A 21,007-nucleotide genomic window follows, 5' to 3' on the forward strand; every position below is an offset into this window, starting at 1 on the left:
ATACTATTACTTCAGTATAACCTATTTTGGGTAATTGCTTTAGCACCTCATGCTCACTTCCATCCTCCATACTATTGATCACCTTCCCTATGAGACACAAGTTTCTTAAGGAAAGGAAATGTATGCTTTAATCAGTTTTCCAGTGTGTTCACTATGCCTTAAAACAGCACCTGGCACAAAGTAGATACTCAAAACAAATCAACTTTTATTCTCCCTGTCCCAACCCCACCCCCAAAACTACCAAGATTTAATTAATTTGACCAATTGATCCATTACAGAGTTCAATGTTTGCCCTGAAGAGTCCTACCATATAATATAGTAGCTACTGTATGGCAAAAGCTGCTGGTGCCCTTTCACAAAAGTACCAAACAACCCTCAACCAAACTGATCTGAGATATATAGAACACTTCAATCAATAGCAGAAAAAACATTCTTTTCAATTATATATGGGATGTTCACAAAGACAAACTATATACTGGCCAGGGGTGGTGGTTCATGCCTGTAATCCCACCACTTTAGAGGGCTGAGGTGGGCAGATGACCTGAGGTCAGGAGTTCGAGACCAGCCTGGCCAACATGGTGAAACTCCATCTCTATTAAAAACACAAAAATTTGCCGGGTGTCCAATCCCAGTCACTTGCGAGGCTGAGGCACAAGAATCGCTTGAACCTGGGAGGCGGAGATTGCAGTGAGTGGAGATCTTGTGACTGCACTCCAGCTGGGTGACAGAGAGAGACCCTGTCTTAAAAAGAAAAAAAGAAAAAAACAAGATAAACCATATTCTATATCATAAAATAAGTCCCATTAAATGTAAAAGTAAACCCTCCGAAATTTTATCATACAAAATACATTGTGTGACCATAAAAAAGTCAAATTAGAAACTGAAAACAAAATATATGGAAAAGAACAAACATTCAAAATTTAACAACATACTTCTAAATAAGCCATGGTTCCAGGGAGAAATCACAAGTGAAATTAGAAAATATCTTGAATTGAATAAAAATTTAAAAGTCAAAAATCAATACTTAGAAACAATTATTAAATGTCAGCCAGGCACGGTGGCTCACGCCTGAAATCCCAACACCTTGGGAGACCAAGGCAGGCGGACCATGAGGTCAAGAGATCGATACCATCCTGGCCACATGGTGAAACCCCATCTCTACTAAAAATACAAAAATTAGCTGGACGTGGTGACAGGCATCTGCAGTCCCAGCTACTCAGGAGACCGAGGCAGGAAAATCGCTTGAACCCAGGAGGCGGAGGTTGCAGTGAGCCGAGATCGCGCCACTGCACTCCAGCCTGGCGACAGAGCAAGATTACGTCTCAAAAAAAAAAAAAGAAAAGAAACAATTATCATTAAATATCTACTTTCTTAAAAATAAGAAAAGTCTAAAATCAATAACCCAAGCTTTCCCCATAAGAAACTTGAAAAAGAAGTACAAATTAAACTCAAAATAAGCAGAAGGAAAGATATGTAGATATATGTATAAACCAAAGAAACAGAATATGGACAAGCAATAGGGAGAAAAATATCAAACCAAAGGTGGTTCTTGGAAAAAGATCAATAAAATTTATAAACCACTAGTCAGGCCAGTTACAAACAAGAAAGGACACAAATAACCAATATCAGATCCTACAGGTGTTAAAAAGCTAATTAAGAAATATTATAAACTTTATCCCTGTAAATTATACAATTCAGAGTAAACAGACACAGTGCCTGAAAAACACTAACTATGAAAGTTCATTCAAGAAGAAACAGGTAAGTGGAATAGCCAAATATCTAATAAAGAAACTCAATTCGTAGTTGAAAATCTTTCCAAAAAGAAAAGGCCCAGCCCAGATGAATTCTACCAAACATTTGCAAAAGAAATTATGTCAAATGTGACAGACACACTCTAGTAATCCCAATGAGTCAATCCTTTGTTTAATCTTTATATGACTCCTCCTCTTGAGAGTGGGTAGAAACTGATCTGCTTCTAACCAACAGAACATGGCAAAGCTGGCCAGGAGCAGTGGCTCATGCCTATAATCCCAGTACTTTGAGAAGCTGACGCGGGCGGATCACCTGAGGCCCAGAGTTTGAGACCAGCCTGGCCAACATGACGAAACCCCATCTCTAGCAAAATAAAATAAAGTAAAATAAAAAATTAGCTGGGCGTGGTAGCGCATGCCTGTAGCAGCTACTTGGGAGGCTGAGGCACGAGAATCGCTTGAACCTGGGAGGCAGAGGTTGCAGTGGGCAGAGACCACACCACTGTACTCCAGCCCGGGTGACAGAGTAATACTCTGTCCAAAAAAAGAAAAAAGGGAAAGAAGGGAGGGAGGCCGGCCATGGTGGCTCACGCCTGTAATCTCAGCACTTTAGGAGGCCGAGGCGGGCAGATCACCTGAGGTTGGGAGTTTGAGACCAGCCTGACCAACATGGAGAAACCCCATCTCCACTAAAAATACAAGAAAATTAGCCAGGCGTGGTGGCCCATGCTTGTAATCCCAGCTACTCGGGAGGCTGAGGCAGGAGAATCGCTTGAACCCAGGAGGCGGAGGTTGCAGTGAGCCAAGATCAAGCCATTGCACTCCAGCCTGGGCAACAAAAGTGAAATTCTGTCAAAAAAAAAAAAGAAAAGACAAGACAAGACAGAACATGGCAAAGGTAATGGGATAGTTACTCCCTTTACTAGGTTATGTTATTTGGTAAAGACAAAGGGATTTTGAAACTACAATTAAGGTCTCAATCAGTTGATTTTTTAGTTATTCAAAAGTGAAATTACCTTGGGTGGGCCTGACTCAATTAGGTAAAAACCTTAAAGAGGGATTGGGACCCTCCCTGGTGTCAGAGATTCAACTGGCATGAAGAGGTAAGCCAACTTGAGTCCTCAGTCACAAGGAACCAAATCCTGCCAACAACCACATAAGCTTGAAGGAGGAACCCAAGCTCCAGAAAGGAACGCAGTCAGGCCCTGACTGCAGCCTTAGGAGCAGAGGACCCAGCTAAGCCAGGTGGAGACTCCTGATCCATAGAAACTGGTACCTAACAACTGTGTGTTGTCTTAAGCTCCTAAATTTGTGGGAATTTGTTATGTAGCAATAGAAAACCAATATGCCAATTGTACGTAAATGCCTCCAAAAATCCAAAAAGAAAGGAACAGTGCCCAACTCATGTAATAAGGTCTGCATTAACACTATGACATTAACACTATCACAAAACTATGACAAGGGTGTTTAAGAAAACCACAAGTATTTCTCATGAATATAAACAGAAAAATCTTAAATGCTTACTAAATTAATTCCTACAGTATAGAAAACGGATAACATGTCATGACCAAAGCAGGTTTATCTGAGGAATGGGTTCTTTAACGTTCGAAATGCAACATAATCCATCATATTAACAGACTTAAAAGAGAAAAAATACAGCCGGGCGTGGTAGCTCATGCCTGCAATGCCAACACTTTGGGAGGCTGAGGTGGGTAGATGGCTTGAGGTCAGGAGTTCAAGACAAGCCTGATCAACACGGTGAAACCCCGTCTCTACTAAAAATACAAAAATTAGCTGGGTGTGCTGGTACACGCCTGTAATCCCAGCTACTTAGGAGGCTAAGGCATGAGAATCACTTGAGCCTGGGAGGAGGAGGTTGCAGTGAGCTGAGATCATACCACCGCATTCCAGCCCGGGTGACAGAGCAAGACTCCGTCACAAAAAAAAAGGAAAAGAGAAAAAGTACATGACCATCTCAATACAGAAAAATCATTAAAAAAAAAAAAAAAAAAAAATCCAATATCCACTCCTGATTTTTTAAAAAAAGAAAAATCTCCACAAAGTAGAAACAGAGGGGAAGTTTTCTTCCTAAACTTGATAAAGAATATCTACTAAAATCCTACATCTAATAACTCATTTAATGGTATAAAGCTAAATGTTTTACTCCAAAAGATCGGGGGTAAGGTTTGCTCTCACTCCTTTCTTGCAACATTGTAAGGCGCTAGCCAGCACAATGAGGCAAAAGCTAAAAGACAAATGTACACACTGGGAAGAAAAGGTAAAACTACCTTCAACTGCCTGTAATCCCAACACTTTGGGAGGCCAAGGCAGGTAGATCACTTGAGATAAGGAGTTGGAGATGAGCCTGGCTGACATGGTGAAATCCCATCTCTACTAAAAATACAAAAATTAGCCAGGCGTGGTGGTGCGCACCTGTAATCCCAGCTACTTGGGAGGCTGAGGCAGGAGAATCACTTGAATCCAGGAGGCAGAGGTTGCAGTGAGCCAAGATCGCGTCATTGCACTCCAGCCTGGGTGACAGAGTGAGACTCTGTCTCAAAAAAAAAAAAAAAAAAGAAAACTTTATATGTCATACCTTAAAAACTTGATAAGCAGCACTTACCAAACAATAACAACACAAAACAAATGACATTTAAAAATTAAAAGGCAGCCGGGTGCAGTGGCTCACACCTGTAATCCCAGCACTTTGGGAGGCCAAGGCGGGTGGACCACCTGAGATCAGAAGTTCAAGACCAGCCTGACCACCATGGTGAAACCCTGCCTCTACTAAAAGTACAAAAATTAGCCAGGCACAGTGGCACATGCCTGTAATTCCCAGCTACTGGGGAGACTGAAACAGGGCAATCGTTTGAACCTGGGAGGTGGGGGGTGCAGTGAGCCAAGATTGTGCCACTGCACTCCAGCCTGGGCAACAAAGCAAGACTCTGTCTCAAAAAAATAAAAATAAAAAGACAAGCTACAGAATAGAAGAAAATACTTGCAAGACAGATAGAATAAAAACAAAACAAACAAAACAAACTTGTATCCAGAATAAAGAATTGTTTACAACTTGATAAAAGACAAGTAACACAATTTTTTAAATGAATGGAAAAAACTTGTACAGATGATTTACACAGAAGGTAGAAAGAATGGCAAATAACATATAAAAGATGCTGGCCGGGCGCGGTGGCTCAAGCCTGTAATCCCAGCACCTTGGGAGGCCGAGACGGGCGGATCACGAGGTCAGGAGATCGAGACCATCCTGGCTAACACGGTGAAACCCCGTGTCTACTAAAAAATACAAAAAACTAGCCGGGCGAGGTGGCGGGTGCCTGGAGTCCCAGCTACTGGGGAGGCTGAGGCAGGAGAATGGCGTAAACCCGGGAGGCGGAGCTTGCAGTGAGCTGAGATCCGGCCACTGCGCTCCAGCCTGGGCGACAGAGCGAGACTCCGTCTCAAAAAAAAAAAAAAAACATACAAAAGATGCTCAAAATAATTAGTCATTAAGGAAACAAAAATCAAAAGTATAATACCCATCCTCTAGAATGGCTAAATTAAAAACAGACAATAGCATCAAACATTGGTGATGGATGCGGAGTAACGAATTCTCACACGACTGTTGGCAATGCAAATGTTTGGCAGTTTCTTATAAAGCTACTCAAGAGAAATGAAAACATATGTCTACACCAAGATTTGCAATTGAATGTTAATAATACTACTAACTACCACTAATATTACTACAGGCTCATGCCTGTAATCCCAGCACTTTGGGAGGCCTAGGCGGGTGGATTACTTGAGGTCAGGAGTTCGAGACCAGCCTGGCCAACATGGTGAAACCCTGTCTCTACTGAAAAAAAAAAAAAACCAGGCATGGTGGCAGGCGCCTATAATACCAGCTACTTGGGAGGCTGAGGCAGGAGAATGGCTTGAATCCGGGAGGCAAAAGTTGCAGTGAGCCAAGATTATACCACTGCACTCCAGCTTGGGCAACAGAGCAAGACCCCATCTCGAAATAAATAAATAAATAAAATAACAATAATAATAATAATAACAGCTAAAAACTGGAAACCACTTTAATGTCCATCAATGAGTAAATGGATAAACAAATTGTGGTATATCTACACAACAGAATACTCTTTCAGCAATAAAAAAGAATGTATTACTGATATACACAACACAAATAGATTTCAAAAGCATTATGCTGGAAGAAAGAAGTCAAACATAAAAAGCATGTTGTATGATTCAATTTACATTAGAAAGGTAAATTTATGTTTATGGAAAGCAGTTTGGGCCAGGTGCAGTGGCTCATGCCTGTAATCCCAGCATTTTGGGAGGCCAAGGACAGCAGATCACTTGAGGTCAGGAGTTCCAGATCAGCCTGGCCACCATGGTGAAATCTGGTCTCTACTAAAAATACAATAATTAGCTGGGCATGGTGGTGCACACCTGTAATTCCAGCTATTCAGGAGTCTGAGGCACAAGAATCACTTGAACCCAGGAGATGGAGGTTGCAGTGAGTCAAGATTGCACCACTGCACTCCAGCCTGGGAGACAGAGTGAGAATGTTTCCAAAAAAAAAAAAAAGAAAAGAAAGCAGTTCAATCAGGAGGCCATTAGGTTAAGCTGGTTCTGTTAGAGTAGGTAGTCAAGCAGACATGAGCAGGGCAAGAGAGGGCCCCCACCTCAGGAATGTCAGGTGATCATCAGGTGATGATCAGGCGGTTGTTACACTGTTTCTCTAAAATAATAATAATGGGTCGAGGCCAGTACAAGGGAAAGACAGTCTCCCAAAAAGAGAGGAAAACACCGGAAGCTGGTGATCAGCAACTTCCTGATAAGATCTCCGAAGCTGGGCAAGTGGGCTCAAGCATGCGCACTAAGAAGCAAAATGACAGAGTTTAACCAGTATATGACCTTCCTCTAGGAACACTTGACTGATAAGGGAAAAATGTCTCAAGAAAGCATGCGTACAACTTCAGTAAACACATGCACATGTGGCTCCTCCCAAGTGTTGACAGGCCACTGCACATGCAGACAGCCCATCCCAAGACAAAAATCCAAGGAGCAGAAACGGAAACCCCGGAACCATGCTGATGTATAAAACCCCAAGTCAAGGGCTGAACAGGGCAGTTGGATCTCTCAAGTGGTGCAGTGACTCGGATACCTTCTCTAATGGTAAGACATCTCTACTCCTTGCCTTCTTTGGCTGGAGGCGTTCAACCCTCATATGTGGTTTCCTTCTTCTCTTGCACTCTCCTGCTTACTAACCAACCCCTAGAACGATTCCTCTCAGCCACAGTGGCTCTGCTCCCCCTGGCTGCTCTCTCTGCTCACCCTGAAGGATGGCTTGCAGGGGTGGGAAGGACCTTGGAGTCTGCACTGAGTAGACCTGAGACACTAATGACCCCCCTGGACAGGAGGCTGATGAGTGGTAGGGCTAAAACCTACCACCATGTAGTATCTGGGGTTTCCTCTGCTTTTTCAACTAAAATCAGCTCTTTCCCAAAAACCCAGCACCACCTATTCTCCTTTCTCTGTATGTATTCCAAAATGACCTTGCACACCCATTGGACCAACTGCCTTGGGGGTAAGTCTGCCTTTTCTCCGTTCTTACTTTGCATGCCCTGCAACTTTCTTCTCTGCCTTAAACCCACACTCCCTGTTTCTTACTCATGCACCTGCAGCTCTTGCTGTGTTAGCCAAGAGATGGGCTCCCTTATGGATGTCCCTTGATATTTATACTTGTTACCCCACCAGTTCGGATGACCTCCAACCCTTTCCCTGTCTGTTGGCTCACTGCTGGGACAGACACTAACCAGAACCTCAGCTCTGCCAGCTCCTTGACTTACCATATGCTTTTCACCCCTGTGATGCTCCAGGGCCATGTTTTTCACTGGCTTTTGAAGTGGTTTGCTTGCTTGCATAGGACCTCACTCTGTGGCCCTTAAGGACCCCACCCACTAGCTTTTTTGTTGAGTTAGCACCCTTTGGGAGGACAGAATATTCTTTCTCTGCCATTTGCAGGCCCTTATCCCAAACACCAAGTCCTCCAGAGGTTCCTCCTTTACGTCAAGAGGGCAAATAAACATTGCGCTCTCAAATCCAAGGGCTGCTGTTTCTGCAAGCATATGAATGCTTTCCATGAGTATTCCTCTTGCTTCCTCCCGCTTCCCCCTGTAGCAGAAGGATTGTTCTATCTATTTAAGCATTTGTTCTGCATGTTACCCTGGGAGGATGAAGAATCCCAAATACAAATTTTCCTCCAATCCTCTCATCACCTCCATGCCCTTCTCAGTATGTATCAGGACCTTCAAAGTTATATTTGAAGGGAGGGAAGGCCAGCCCCCTTGCAGCAATTGGCAGAAAAACAGGCTTCTCGTCTAATTAAAGAACATGGGAAATGTGAATCTGAGAAAAGAGACAATCATTTTGTTGCTAGAATGCTCTGAACAAGAGTCACTATAAGGTCATGGAGACATGGATATAGGACGGCCCAAGGAGGCAGATGCAAGAGACCAAAGTACCCATAGAACAGAGATGAAGACTAGTTCCAGGCTACAAACACAAAACAGGTTACCACTGCAGCACAGATGAAGGCTGGTCCAGAAATGGGATGGGACCAGGGTAGGGGTACCCAGTTAACACTGGCTCATTCCAGAACCCCTTGGATGAATTGCGGGGGGGCACCCTGTTCATTGTGATCTGCCATAGGCACAGGACTAAGAGAACAAGGGGAGACACCCTCTTCTCGCCTCTTTCTTTGCAAACGGGTAATTGTGCCTCCATAAAACAAGATGGGACCAAGGTTAGGGGTACCTGGTAAGTACCGGTTCATTCTGGAACCCCTAGGATGAATGGGGGACACTGCCAGACGCAAAGGAAAAATGGATGAATGAGGTAACGCCCTACCCACTCTGGTATGCTGTAAGTTCAGGAAAAAGACAGTAGGGAAATTGGAGGGGTTGCCTTCTTTTTCCCTTCTCTCCTCTATTCTCTCTTTGTGGATGGGTAATCGAGTCTCCATACCACAGGACACACTACTCAGATACATCTTCAAGAACTGGGAAAAGTTTGACTCCCAAACCCTAAAAAGGAAAAGGCTTTTTTCTGTAACACAGCCTGGCTTGAATAAAAGCGCTAGGACCAGGAATCTTGGCCAGAAAACGGAAGACGAACTTAAATATGATCCACCAACTAGATTTGTTTTGCTACCACCAGGGAAAATGGACAGAAATCCCCTATGTACTGGTCTTCATGGACTGTAAGTTTTCTTTTGGACATGAGGGCTGCCTGCTCAGTGCTTACCTCTTTTCCCAGGCAATTATCCTCCTGGGAGAATAGGAAGTGCCCATAACCTGGAGGTTTACTCCTCCTCTGTGCTGCCCGTGGGGGAAAACCATCTTGTCTCATTCATTTTTAGTGATGCCAGAATACCCTACACACCTTTTGGGTAGGGATATTTTGTTCAGACTAGGGGCTCCGTTAACCTTTCCTCCAGGGCCAACACCCCTTTTTTCAAATGCAATCTTATGCCTCAAGGAAACCATACACAAGGATGAACTGCTCACAGACCTTTCCATTCATCCAGAGGTCTGGGCCTCAGGAATAACAGGAAAGGCCATAACAGCAATGCCTATAGTAATTCAGCTCAAGAATCCTTCTAGCTATCCTTGTAGAAGGCAGTTTCCTCTTCAGCTGAAGGCCAAAAAGGGATTTCAGCTTCTCACTGAAAAATTTCAAAAACATTGTTAGAAAACCCATAGGTAATGGTTGAGCAGTGTTCCACCCTTAACCCAGTTTCCTTACTGCCACTACCAGGAGACCACAACACCACATTTGTGTTGTGAGATACTTAACCAAATTTATGCCAGCCAGGAAGACTAAAGCTCTGTCCCTGGGGATCTCTGTGCAACTAGCTAAACTCACTGCGCTGACCAAAGTCCTAAACTAGGGGAAAGACAAAGAGTATATACAGATTCCAAATACACATTTCTGGTGCTTCACACCCACACGGCTATCTGGAAGGAGAGGGTGTACCTAACAGCTCCAGATACTCAAATTAAGTATGGGCCTCAAATCTTAGAGCTATTGGAGGCTGTTCATTTGCCCCAGGAACTGGCAATAGTGCACAGTAAAGGACACCAAAGGGACTCTGATGAAATCACATGGGGAAACAGGTTAGCTGACTAAACAGCTAAAGAGACAGGCATCTCAAAAGATACCTTCATGGGGGCCTTGCTCCTCTCTCTCTCCAATGCAACTGCTCTCTCTCCAATACACTAAGGAAGAAACAGATTGGGCCACCCAACATGGGTATTGAAAAGAAACCAATGGATGGTATAGCTTGGGAGAACTTCTCCATCTACCTAAAACCTCCCAATGGAAATCATCAAGAGTTTACAGGACTCCTGCCACTTTAGAAAAGACAGTCTAGGGCAAATTTGTAAATGGGTGTTCAGGAGTAAATAAAACTATTCAACAGGTTTGTCAAGCCTGCACTTTGTGCACTATAAATAATCCCCATACGGGGAAGCCCTCTCCATCAGTAAAAGGAGAGGTACATACCCTGCAGAGGACCGACAGATGGACTTCACTCAGCTTCCTGCACACCGCAAGTGTAAGTACCTCTTGGTCTGTGTAGACACCTTCACAGGATGGGTAGAAGCCTGCCTCACAAGGACTGAAAAGGCACAGGAGGTAGCTAAATTCCTCCTAAAAGAACTCATTCCTCAGTTCAGGCAACCCAGGTCATTGCAGAGTGACAAAGGTCCATCCTTCACTTCCCAGTTAACTCAACAGGTTAGTAGTGCCCTGGACATAAAGCTTCACTCTGCCAGGAGACAGTAATCTTCAGGAAAAGTGGAAAGAAATAACCAAACCCTCAAACATATCCCCAACAAACTCTGCGAGGAAACAGCACAGCCATGGGTGGACCTCTTAGCTTTAGCCTTCCTTCTGATTTGTTGCCCCTAAGGCTCCCTTGCAATTAAGCCCCTTCAAGGCTTTATATGGTAGGCCATTCCTATATTCTGACATTACTAGCTGAAGAAACTGCCAAAGTCACCCACTATGTTTCTTCTTTAGCAGGCTTCTCGCAGGCTTTCTGGGAATATGGTTTACAAACAAACCCAAAATCTGAAGGGGAAAAATCCCCACCTCTATATCCTGTAGGCTCACAACTTCTCATTAATGTCTGGAAGGATGGAACCCCAAATTCCCAACAAACTCCTATCTGAAAGGGCCCCTTCACCATTCTATTATCTACCCCTACAGCCATTACAGTACTGGAGACTGCCAGCTAGATCCATCACACTCAAGTGAAGCCGTGGAAAAGCCCTTAAACACCAGAGCCAGAACCAGCAACCTCAGCTCCAGAATACACTTGCGAGGCACTGGAAGATCTAAAATTCCTCTTTAAACAAAAAGATAAGTAATGCCTCACCAACATCCTTTCGCCTCAAAGTAAGGTGATCCCGATACTAGAAATTGTATCGGCAACTGCTCTGATTGTTATCACTATTTTAACCCTAACTTGTACACCACCAGGAGTTCCACTGGCAGCTCGTTTTGTGACCAGTTTCTCTTAGGTCACCATGGGCCTGCTCCTGCTGGTTCTCATTCTCACGCCTTTACTAGCAGCCTACCGCCATCCTGATTTCCCGTTACTGGAAAAAGCTCAGCAACTGCTCCAAAGTACAGGATCCCCTTACTCCACCAGTTGCTGGTTATGTACTAGCTCTTCCACTGAAACGCCAGGGACAGCTTATCCAGCCTCGCCCAGAGAATGGACAAGCATAGAGGCGGAATTACATATTTCCTACCAATGGGACCCTAATCTGAAAGGATTGATGACGCCTGCAAATAGCCTTCTTTCAACGGTACAGCAAGATTTCCCTGATATCCGCCAGAAACCTCCCATTTTCGGACCCATCTTTACGAATATCAACTTAATGGGAAAAGCCCCTATTTGTGTTACAGCCAAAAGGAAAAATGGAACAAATGTAGGTACTCTTCCAAGTACAGTCTGTAATGTTACTTTCACTGTAGATCCTAACCAACAGACTTATCAAACATACACCCACAACCAATTCCGCCATCAACCAAGATTCCCCAAACCTCCAAATATTACTTTTCCTCAGGGAACTTTGCTAGATAAATCCACCCAGTTTTGCCAGGGACGCCCAAGCTCATGTAGAACTCGAAATTTCTGGTTTCGGCCTGCTGATTACAACCAATGTCTGCAAATTCCCAACCTCAGCTCTCCAGCAGAATGGGTTCTACTGGACCAAACTCGAAATTCTCTTTTTTGGGAAAATAAAACCAAGGGAGCTAACCAGAGCCAAACACCCTGCGTCCAAGTCTTAGCAGGCATGACTATAGCCACCAGCTACCTGGGCATATCAGCAGTCTCAGAATTTTTTGGAACCTCCCTCACCCCCTTATTTCATTTTCATATCTCTACATGCCTTAAAACTCAAGGAGCCTTTTATATTTGTGGCCAGTCGATTCACCAATGCCTCCCCACTAACTGGACTGGAACTTGTACCATAGGCTATGTAACCCCGGACATCTTCATAGCCCCTGGCAATCTCTCTCTTCCAATACCAATCTATGGGAATTCCCAGCTGCCCAGGGTGAGGAGGGCAATCCATTTCATTCCCCTTCTCGCAGGACTTGGCATTCTAGCCGGTACGGGAACCGGAATTGCTGGAATCACAAAAGCTTCCTTCACCTACAGCCAGCTCTCAAAGGAAATAGCCAAGAACATTGACACTATGGCTAAAACCTTAACGACTGTGCAAGAACAAATCGACTCTTTAGCAGCCGTAGTCCTCCAAAATCGTCGAGGACTAGACATGTTAACGGCAGCACAGGGAGGAATTTGTTTGGCCTTAGATGAAAAATGTTGCTTTTGGGTAAATCAATCAGGAAAAGTACAAGACAACATCAGACAACTCCTAAATCAAGCCTCCAGTTTACGGGAACGAGCCACTCAGGGTTGGTTAAATTGGGAAGGAACTTGGAAATGGTTCTCTTGGGTTCTTCCCTTTATAGGCCCACTTGTTAGTCTCCTACTTTTGCTCCTTTTTGGTCCATGTCTCCTAAATCTAATAACTCAATTTGTCTCCTCTCGCCTTCAGGCCATAAAGCTTCAGACAAACAGTGCGAGATGCCGTCCTCGCAATATTCAAGAGTCACCCTTCTAAAGAGGGCCCCTAGACTGCTCACTAGTGGGACACGACAGAGGCAAAATCCTGCCCCGTCTCCTGTGGATCTGGCTGGATACGGCTTTTGTCAATCCACAGAGCCATCCTGCCCTGACAGCTAGCAAGAGGCCAAGACCCACAGAACAACCACTACAGCCCCTCTGTCAGCAGGAAGCAGTTAAAGAAGACTGACCTTCGTCCATTTTCCCAAATAATTGGGTCTTGGACTGTTGACGGGGGGAAATGTTGGAGCAAGTAGCTAGTCAGACATGAGCAGGGCACGGGAGGGCCCCCTCACCAGGAATGTCAAGCAACCATCAGGTGATGGTCAAGCAGTTGTTAAGCTGTGTCGCTAACATAATAATGAATGGCAGCTGGCGCCAGGGAAAGCTGGGCTCCCAATAGATAGGAAACACCTGAAGCTGGTCATCAGCAGCTTCCTGATAAAATCTCAGGAGTTGGGTGCATAGGCCCAAGCATGCACCCTAAGAGGCAAAATAGTGGCATTTAAGTCGCATACGACCTTCCTTTAGGAAGGCTTGACTGGCAAGGGAAAAACCCCTTCAGTGAACACGTGCACAACTTCAGTAAACACACTGCACATGCGTCCCCTCCCAAGTGCTGGCAGGCCACTGTGCATGCAGACAGCCCACCCCAAAAAAAACCAGAGGAGGAGAAATGGAAATCCTGGAACCACGCCAATGTATAAAACCCCAAGTCAAGGGCCTAGCAGGGCAACTGGATCTCTCAAGTAGCCCGCTTGGCTCTCTTCAAGTGCACTTTGCTTCCTTTTGTTCTTGCTCTACAACTTTCACTCCTGCTCTAAAACTTGAGCCCGGGACTGTCAGGCTACCTTACGCCTCCCAGCCAAATTCCCTCCTCTCCTCTGGGGGGCAAGGATGGAGTTTGCTGCAGACCCATTGGATTTGCTGCTGATAACAGTTCCACAATTTAGGTTCCAGCACCAAGCAAACTAACACTCAACTCAGTGTAAACAGCCAAACAAAACTTAAGCTTAACCAATTAGAAACCACCAACTAACCTCTAACTGGGTCCTTTCTACTTTAACCAAGTATTTTCTTTGTCTTGCTTCTGTGAGTACCTTATAAAAGTTTCCCCCTTGTACCTCTGCAGTAAAGACACAGTTGCTTGCAGTTTGGCACTGCCTGTTCATGAATTACCTTTGCTCAAATAAACTCTCTAAACTGCTAACGTGCCTAAGTTGATTTCTTAACACATCTTTGCAAATTGTATGAAAACCAATGAACTAGACAACCTACAAAATTTGTTCACACTTTTCTGTAATCAACACGTTTTACCTCAGTCTACTATCTTTGAAATATGTACATCATCCTAAGTAAAACTGTATTAATCTAAGGATAGTTTAAATTTCTAAAACCAAATTTAATCTTTAAAAATTGATTTTTCAAAAGTCAATTAATTCATATATATTCACCTGTACTAAAGTCATCCTTACAGGGTTAATGAGAATTCTGGACAGCAATGTAGTTTAATCAAGCTGCACTTTGACCCATTTTCTTGTAACCAAAAGTCACAATACGCTAGATACTGTCCATTTGCATCTCCATGGTGCCTAAAAATAAGATTTTTGAGTTAGAATCATAAGACTTTTAAGAATTGCTTAAGACGAGGCCAGGCGCAGTGGTTCACGCCTGTAATCCCAGCACTTTGGGAGGCCAAGGCGGGCGGATCACGAGATCAGGAGTTCAAGACCAGCCTGGTCAACATAGTGAAACCTTGTCTCTACTAAAAATACAAAAAATTAGCCGGGCGTGGCGGTGCATGCCTGTAATCCAGCTACTTGGGAGGTTGAGGCATGAGAATCACTTGAACCCAGGAGGTGGAGGTTGCAGTGAGCGGCGATTGTGCCACTCCACTCCAGCCTGGGCCACAGATGAGACTCTGTCTGAAAAAAAAAAATTGCTTAAGACATTTTTCAGGTTCTGGAATTACAGTAAAACAGCTGTCACCAGTTTATGACCAGTTTAGAGACACCCTACAGAGGAATCAAATCAGCACGAGAATAGTGTCTTTATCTCCCTGTCCCATAGCTTCACCCCTGGGCTCTTTGACCAATCAATCCGCCCACTCCAAACCCTTAAACCCTAGCCCCAAACCCCTCCAAGATGGATTTGGAGTTTCCTTCCATCTCCTCCTTCAGAAGCCCTACCATAAAACCTCTTCACTGCAACCTGGTATTGCAAGAAACAGCTCTGTTACAGTCACAGTACCTCAATGTAAGATAAATAAGCAGAAACACAGTTGAACCTCAGGATTCCTGAATTATTTGTGAATTTACCTACCAGCTGAAATAAGAGAGGTTGAGTGCATTGCTCAAGCCACACAGCTAGTAAGCGGCAACGCCAGCTGTGTGACTTGATCAGACAGTCACAGATCAGCCTAGGTCCAACGCTGATCATATAAAAACAAAGTTCTGAAATTAAAAACTGGACAGCTACAACTAAAATTCATTTTAAGAGACAGAAGATAAAGCCCCAAACATCCTCCAGAAGAAAGGGGAGGAGGGAATTAGGAGATAAAAAGATAAAATTAAAGAATCAATCCAAGAGGTCCAGCATACAACTACCAGAAGTTTCAGAGAGAAAAGAAAAAAAAAAAAAGAAAATGGAGAGGAGAAAACAATCACAAATCTAGTAGAAAATTTCCCCAGAAACGAGGAAAAAATCTGAACTGAAGGCACCTAGAAAAATGAAAGAGATACATACAAAGGCACATCATTATGACTTTTCAGTATACAATGACAAAAGGCTATCCAAAAAGCATCTTGAAAGAGAAACCAAGTCATGTATAACGACAAGGAAACAGAGGCATTAAATTTTTCAATACCAGACCTGGAAGCAAGAAATCAATGGGGTAACCATTCTCAAATTTTGGGTGAAAATCATTTGCAACCCCAAAACCTATTCAAATTATCAATCAAGTATAAAGGTAGAATATAAACAAATAGAGACATTTCTAGGTATGCATTAGCTCAAAAAATTATTTTTCATGCATTCTTTCCTAAAAAGCTACTAGAAAATGTGCTCCAACAAAAAAAGAATGGAAACTGAAAAAGATAATGACATGAGACCCAGAAAACAGGGTACAGAACAGGACAGAGAAAGTACAACTTTCTGCAGAATGACAGCTGTTGAGAAAGAAGGAAGGTTCTGGAGTGGGGGCGGTAAGGAGGGGAAAAGCATTCCATTTGAACATGCGGGAAATACTACTGATGAGTGTAAGAGATTGTGGAACATCTGGTAGGGGGCGCATAACAATGTACTAAAGCAGGCCAGGCATGGTGGCTCACGCCTGTAATCCCAGTACTTTGGAAGGCCGAGGCGGGTGGATCACGAGGTCAGGAGATCAAGACCATCCTGGCTAACATGGTGAAACCTCGTCTCCACTAAAAATATAAAAAATTAGCTGGGCATGGTGGCAGGCACCTGTAGTCCCAGCTACTCAGGAGGCTGAGGCAGGAGAATCGCTCGAACCCAGGAGGTGAAGGTTGCAGTGAGCCGAGATCGCGCCACTGGACTCCAGTCTGGGCAACAGAGTGAGACTCCCTCTCAGAAAACAAAACAAAAAAAAACAACAATGTACCAAAGCAACAGTAGGTAAGCTAAAAAGGCAATTATGTATTAACTTCAAAAAAATGAAGAATCGGCCAGGCGCGGTGGCTCAAACCTGTAATCCCAGCACTTTGGGAGGCTCCGAGATGGGGGTATCACGAGGTCAGGAGATCGAGACCATCCTGGCTAACACGGTGAAAACCCCATCTCTACTAAAAAATACAAAAAACTAGCCAGACGAGGTGGCGGGCGCCTGTAGTTCCAGCTACTAGGGAGGCTGAGGCAGGAGAATGGCGTAAACCCGGGAGGTGGAGCTTGCAGTGAGCTGAGATCTGGCCACTGCACCCCAGCCTGGGCGACAGAGCCAGCCTCCGTCTCAAAAAAAAAAAAAAAAAAAAAAAAAAAAAGGAAGAATCATGTAAGAATGAAAGTGTGGTCATATTACACTATTTAACCAGCAGTGAATAATGTTTATAGAGTCAAAATATAAATCCACACTATTAAGTCAACTAAATGTATTTCAATGGCAAGGAGAGAAAGAAATGGATGGAGCATCTACCATGGTTAATAATGTCTAAAAATGCAAAATCAAGAGATAGTAATGAATGTTATTTAGAAATATGAAAGAAAATAACCAGGAAAACAGTGAAACAGAGTTGAAAGGAACCAGTTCTTCATAAGTACTATTGACTTTTGAAACTAGACTGGTGATAAAATATTCTTCATAAAACAGTGTGGCTAGTATGTGAAAAGTGATTTAAGATGGGTTGGAAAAAAGACTAGTTAGGAGACTAATGCAGGCTGAAGATGAAGGTGGTGGTGGGCACGGAGAAGACAATATATTTCTGATTTTTTTTTGTTTCAAGACGGAGTTTCACTCTTGTCACCCAGGCTGGAGTGCTATGGTGCGATGTCGGCTCACTGCATCCTCCGCCTACTGGGTTCAAGCAGTTCTCCTGCCTCAGCCTCCCGAGCAGCTGGGATTACAGACATGTGCCATCATGCCCGGCAAATTTTTGGTATTTTCTTTTTTTAGTAGAGATGAGGATTTGCCATGTTGGCCAGACTGGTCTCGAACTCCTGACCTCAGGTGATCTGCCTGTCTCAGCCTTCCAAAGGGCTGGGATTACAAGCGTGAGCCGCCATGCCCGGCCTGTAGATAAGGTTTTTAAAGAGGTAATTGAGGTTAAATAAAGTCATAGGGTGAGGGAGCATAATCCAGTGACTTATAAAGAGATTAGAATACACAAAGAAGAGACTATGTGAAGACACAAGGAGAAGACCACCATCTACAAGCCAAGGGGAGTAGCCTCAGGAGAAAATCAATCCTGCTGATCTCTGACATTTCCAGAGATGTAAGAAAACAAATGTGTTCAGGCGGGCGGATCGCCTGAGGTCAGGAGTTCAAGACCACCCTGACTAACATGGTGAAAGCCCATCTCTACTAAAAATACAAAAATTAGCCAGGTGTAGTGGTGGGCGCCTATAATCCCAGCTACTTGGGAGGCTGAGGCAGGAGAATCGCTTGAACTCGGGAGATGGAGGCTGCAGTGAGCCGAGATTGTGCCATTGTACTCCAGCCTGGGCAACAGAGCAAGACTCCAGATCAAAAAAATAAAAGAAAAAAAAAAGAAAATAAATGTGTTCGGCCAGGCATGGGTGGCTCACACCTGTAATCCCAGCACTTTGGGAGGCCGAGGTAGGTGCATCATCTGAGGTCGGGAGATCAAGACCAGCCTGGCCAACACAGAGAAAGCCCATCTCTATTAAAAATAGAAAATTAGCCAGGCATGGTGGCACAGGCCTGTGATCCCAGCTACTCAGGAGGCTGAGGTAGGAGAATTGCTTGAACCCGGGTGGCAGAGGTTGCAGTGGGCCGAGATCGCGCCATTGCACTCTAGCCTGGGCAACAAGAGCGAAACGCCATCTCAAAAAAAAAAAAAAAAAAAAAAAAAAAAAAAAAAGATAAGAAAGAAAAGAAATGTGTTGCTTAAGCCACCCACCAGTCTCTGGTATTTTGTCATGGCAGCCCTGGCAAACTAATATCACACTCTAGTTTCTCTCTCAAGTCTGGTCTGATCCTTGCCTCCTCTCCCCAAGTTCCCGCCCCATCCTAGTCAAAAGATGAGGCTACTCCATCATCAGTTCTCCCAACAACAACAACAAAAAGTATTGATTACTTCATCATGGAGCTTTTAGTTCTTGATCATTCCAAACAACTAAGGTGTCCTAGCACAGGGGTCCCCATCTCTAGCACACAGGTCCCTGGCCCATACAGGTGGCGAGCGGTACCATCTGAGCTCTGCCTCCTGTCTGATCAGCGGCACATTAGATTCTCATAGGAGCGCCTATTGTGAACCTATGGTGAACTGCGCATAGGAGGGATCTAGGTTGCTCGCTGCTTATGAGAATCTAACTAATGCCTGATGATCTGATGTGGAATGATTTTATCCCAAAACCATCCCTGCTCCGTCTGTGGAAAAATTATTCTCCACGAAACGAGTCCCTGGTGCCAAAAAGGTTGGGGACTGCTGTCCTAGCACACTTCATCTCTCTTATTCTTTAACGTTTCTGAAACTAAAAGCAGTTTTAGAAAAATTTGTATAATTAAACCATCAAATAGCTGTTTAGAGATGAGAGAACAATTTGGAATTCTGAAGTCACAGAGGTAAATTTGCCAAATATCCTAGCCAAGGTATGGTAGGGTCTACATGTCACATTCCCATGTCCAGATAGCTTGCATTTTCAAACTAGAAAGGGTAATAAATGCTTTCCCTCCTTCCCCACATCCAAACATATCACAAGGATTTTGTTCTCCTTACTTCAAGAACCTTAAACATCTACAATTAGTTCAATATTCTAATATTCTTCTGCTTGTTGACATCACAAGCAAAAAATTAAGAAAAGTTATTCAATTGCTTTATCTCATCAGAAAAGAAAAGCTGTAAATTAGAAGCTTTAATCTGGTGTTACAGTAAAGCACAACAAATTTTAAACATACATAAAAGGCCAGGCGCGGTGGCTCATGCCTGTAATCCCAGCACTTTGGGAGGCCAAGGCGGGTGGATCTCATGAGGTCAAGAGTTCAAGACCAGCCTGACCAACGCGGTTAAACCCCATCTCTACTAAAAATACAAAAATTAGCTGGTCATGGTGGTGGGCGCCTGTAATCCCGGCTACAGCTACTCCAGAGGCTGAGGCAGGAAAATTACTTAAACCCAGGAGGCGGAGGTTACAGGGGGCCAAGATCAGGCCATTGCACTCCTGCCTGGGCGACAAGAACGAGACTCCATCTCAAAAAATAAAATAAAATAAACCTACAAGTTTATAAATACATATATACGCATATGCACAAGTGCACACGTCTTCCATAGCGTCACTAATAATTTGTACATTTATCGTGTAATGAACAAGCCCTATAGTATCTGTATGAATTCTGACCCCTTATTACATCAACCTGAACCCATACTTCAGTTTCATAAATATGTGTAAACTCACTGACATGTGTTCTATATACTTTTTAGATTTTCACAATTGCTCAGCCACTTTGCTAAGAGACCTGTGGTTATCAGCTACTATATATGTACGAAGAAATCAAAAAGATCTAAAATTGGGCTAATATTATCTTAAGAAGAAAGTTGAACGTCCTCTCATTTCAAGAAGGAAAATACACACAGCATTCAAAATAGCACCATTATTATAGAACTGAGAGTTAGGTTACCTGACCCTGAAAGTTTAATATAGCCGGTGTTTTTAAGCTCTGCCTGGTCTCGACATCTCTGCTTGCAATTGAGTTTAAGGCTGAACTCTGAGTAAACAATTGAATGGGTGCTGGAAACCCAACTCTAGCCCACCCGCTGATGAAACGAAGGTGACACCTCTCATCATGAAGGTAAGAATCTGTGCAAATGAAAAAGGACTAACCAATCACTTCACCTTCGAATGCAGGCCAAGGTTACAATCTGGGCAGCCTGTGGTGAGAATGAAATCAAGAGCAGACGCTGCCGGCGAAGCAAGACAGGGTTTCACTCAGAGTCAGGAAGCCCTGGAGCCTATCCTCTCCCTCCCCCAGGATGCCCGAGGGCCGGCCATGGGTAAAGGGCCCACCTCTGCGCTCAGCCCTAGGGGCTAAGGGACAACAGTTGATTTTAAGACACTTGTCCGCCACGCCCTTTTTAAAACAAACAAACAAAAACAAAAACAAAAAAACATCAGATCAGCGACCCGGCGTGTGGAACTGCCCCGCGGCTGCCGCCCCCACTCACCGCACACCATCAGCAGCAGGACGATCAGCAGAGTAGCCACGAACACAAGCAGGGTCAGCCCGACGCTGTGCCACATCTTGGGGGCAGAAGGGCGGACGGCTCGGGGCGGCGGGCGCGGATGGCGGTGAGCTAGGGCGGCCGCGCGTCCTGCGCTTCAGCTGCGGGCGCCAGGCGCGGCTGGGCGCCGGGGC

At 44.3% G+C, this 21,007-nt stretch overlaps 2 protein-coding genes across 2 annotated transcripts in view; one reads left to right on the top strand and one right to left on the bottom strand.

Moving 5' to 3' along the window:
- SMIM13 (small integral membrane protein 13) overlaps positions 1 to 21,007 on the bottom strand; it is a 41,173-nt gene extending 20,166 nt beyond the window's left edge. Inside the window, exon 1 of the mRNA XM_017891168.1 lies at positions 20,817 to 21,007. Coding sequence (XP_017746657.1) covers positions 20,817 to 20,892 — 76 coding nt within the window. The 5' untranslated portion in view covers positions 20,893 to 21,007. The remainder of the gene's footprint in view (positions 1 to 20,816) is intronic.
- Positions 6,765 to 14,170, top strand: ERVFRD-1 (endogenous retrovirus group FRD member 1, envelope). Its single transcript, XM_017891167.1, has 2 exons — positions 6,765 to 6,926; positions 11,025 to 14,170. Exon 2 carries the CDS (start codon positions 11,345 to 11,347, stop codon positions 12,956 to 12,958), a length of 1,614 nt encoding a protein of 537 aa, XP_017746656.1. The 5' UTR covers positions 6,765 to 6,926; positions 11,025 to 11,344; the 3' UTR covers positions 12,959 to 14,170.

The sequence above is a fragment of the Rhinopithecus bieti genome, unplaced genomic scaffold (genome assembly GCF_001698545.2).
Source record: "Rhinopithecus bieti isolate Rb0 unplaced genomic scaffold, ASM169854v2 scaffold_19939, whole genome shotgun sequence".
NCBI classification, from domain to species: domain Eukaryota; kingdom Metazoa; phylum Chordata; class Mammalia; order Primates; family Cercopithecidae; genus Rhinopithecus; species Rhinopithecus bieti.

Coding starts and splice junctions, on each gene's coding strand:
- ERVFRD-1 (XM_017891167.1), top strand. CDS start 11,345: ATGGGCCTGCTCCTGCTGGTTCTCATTCTCACGCCTTTACTAGCAGCC.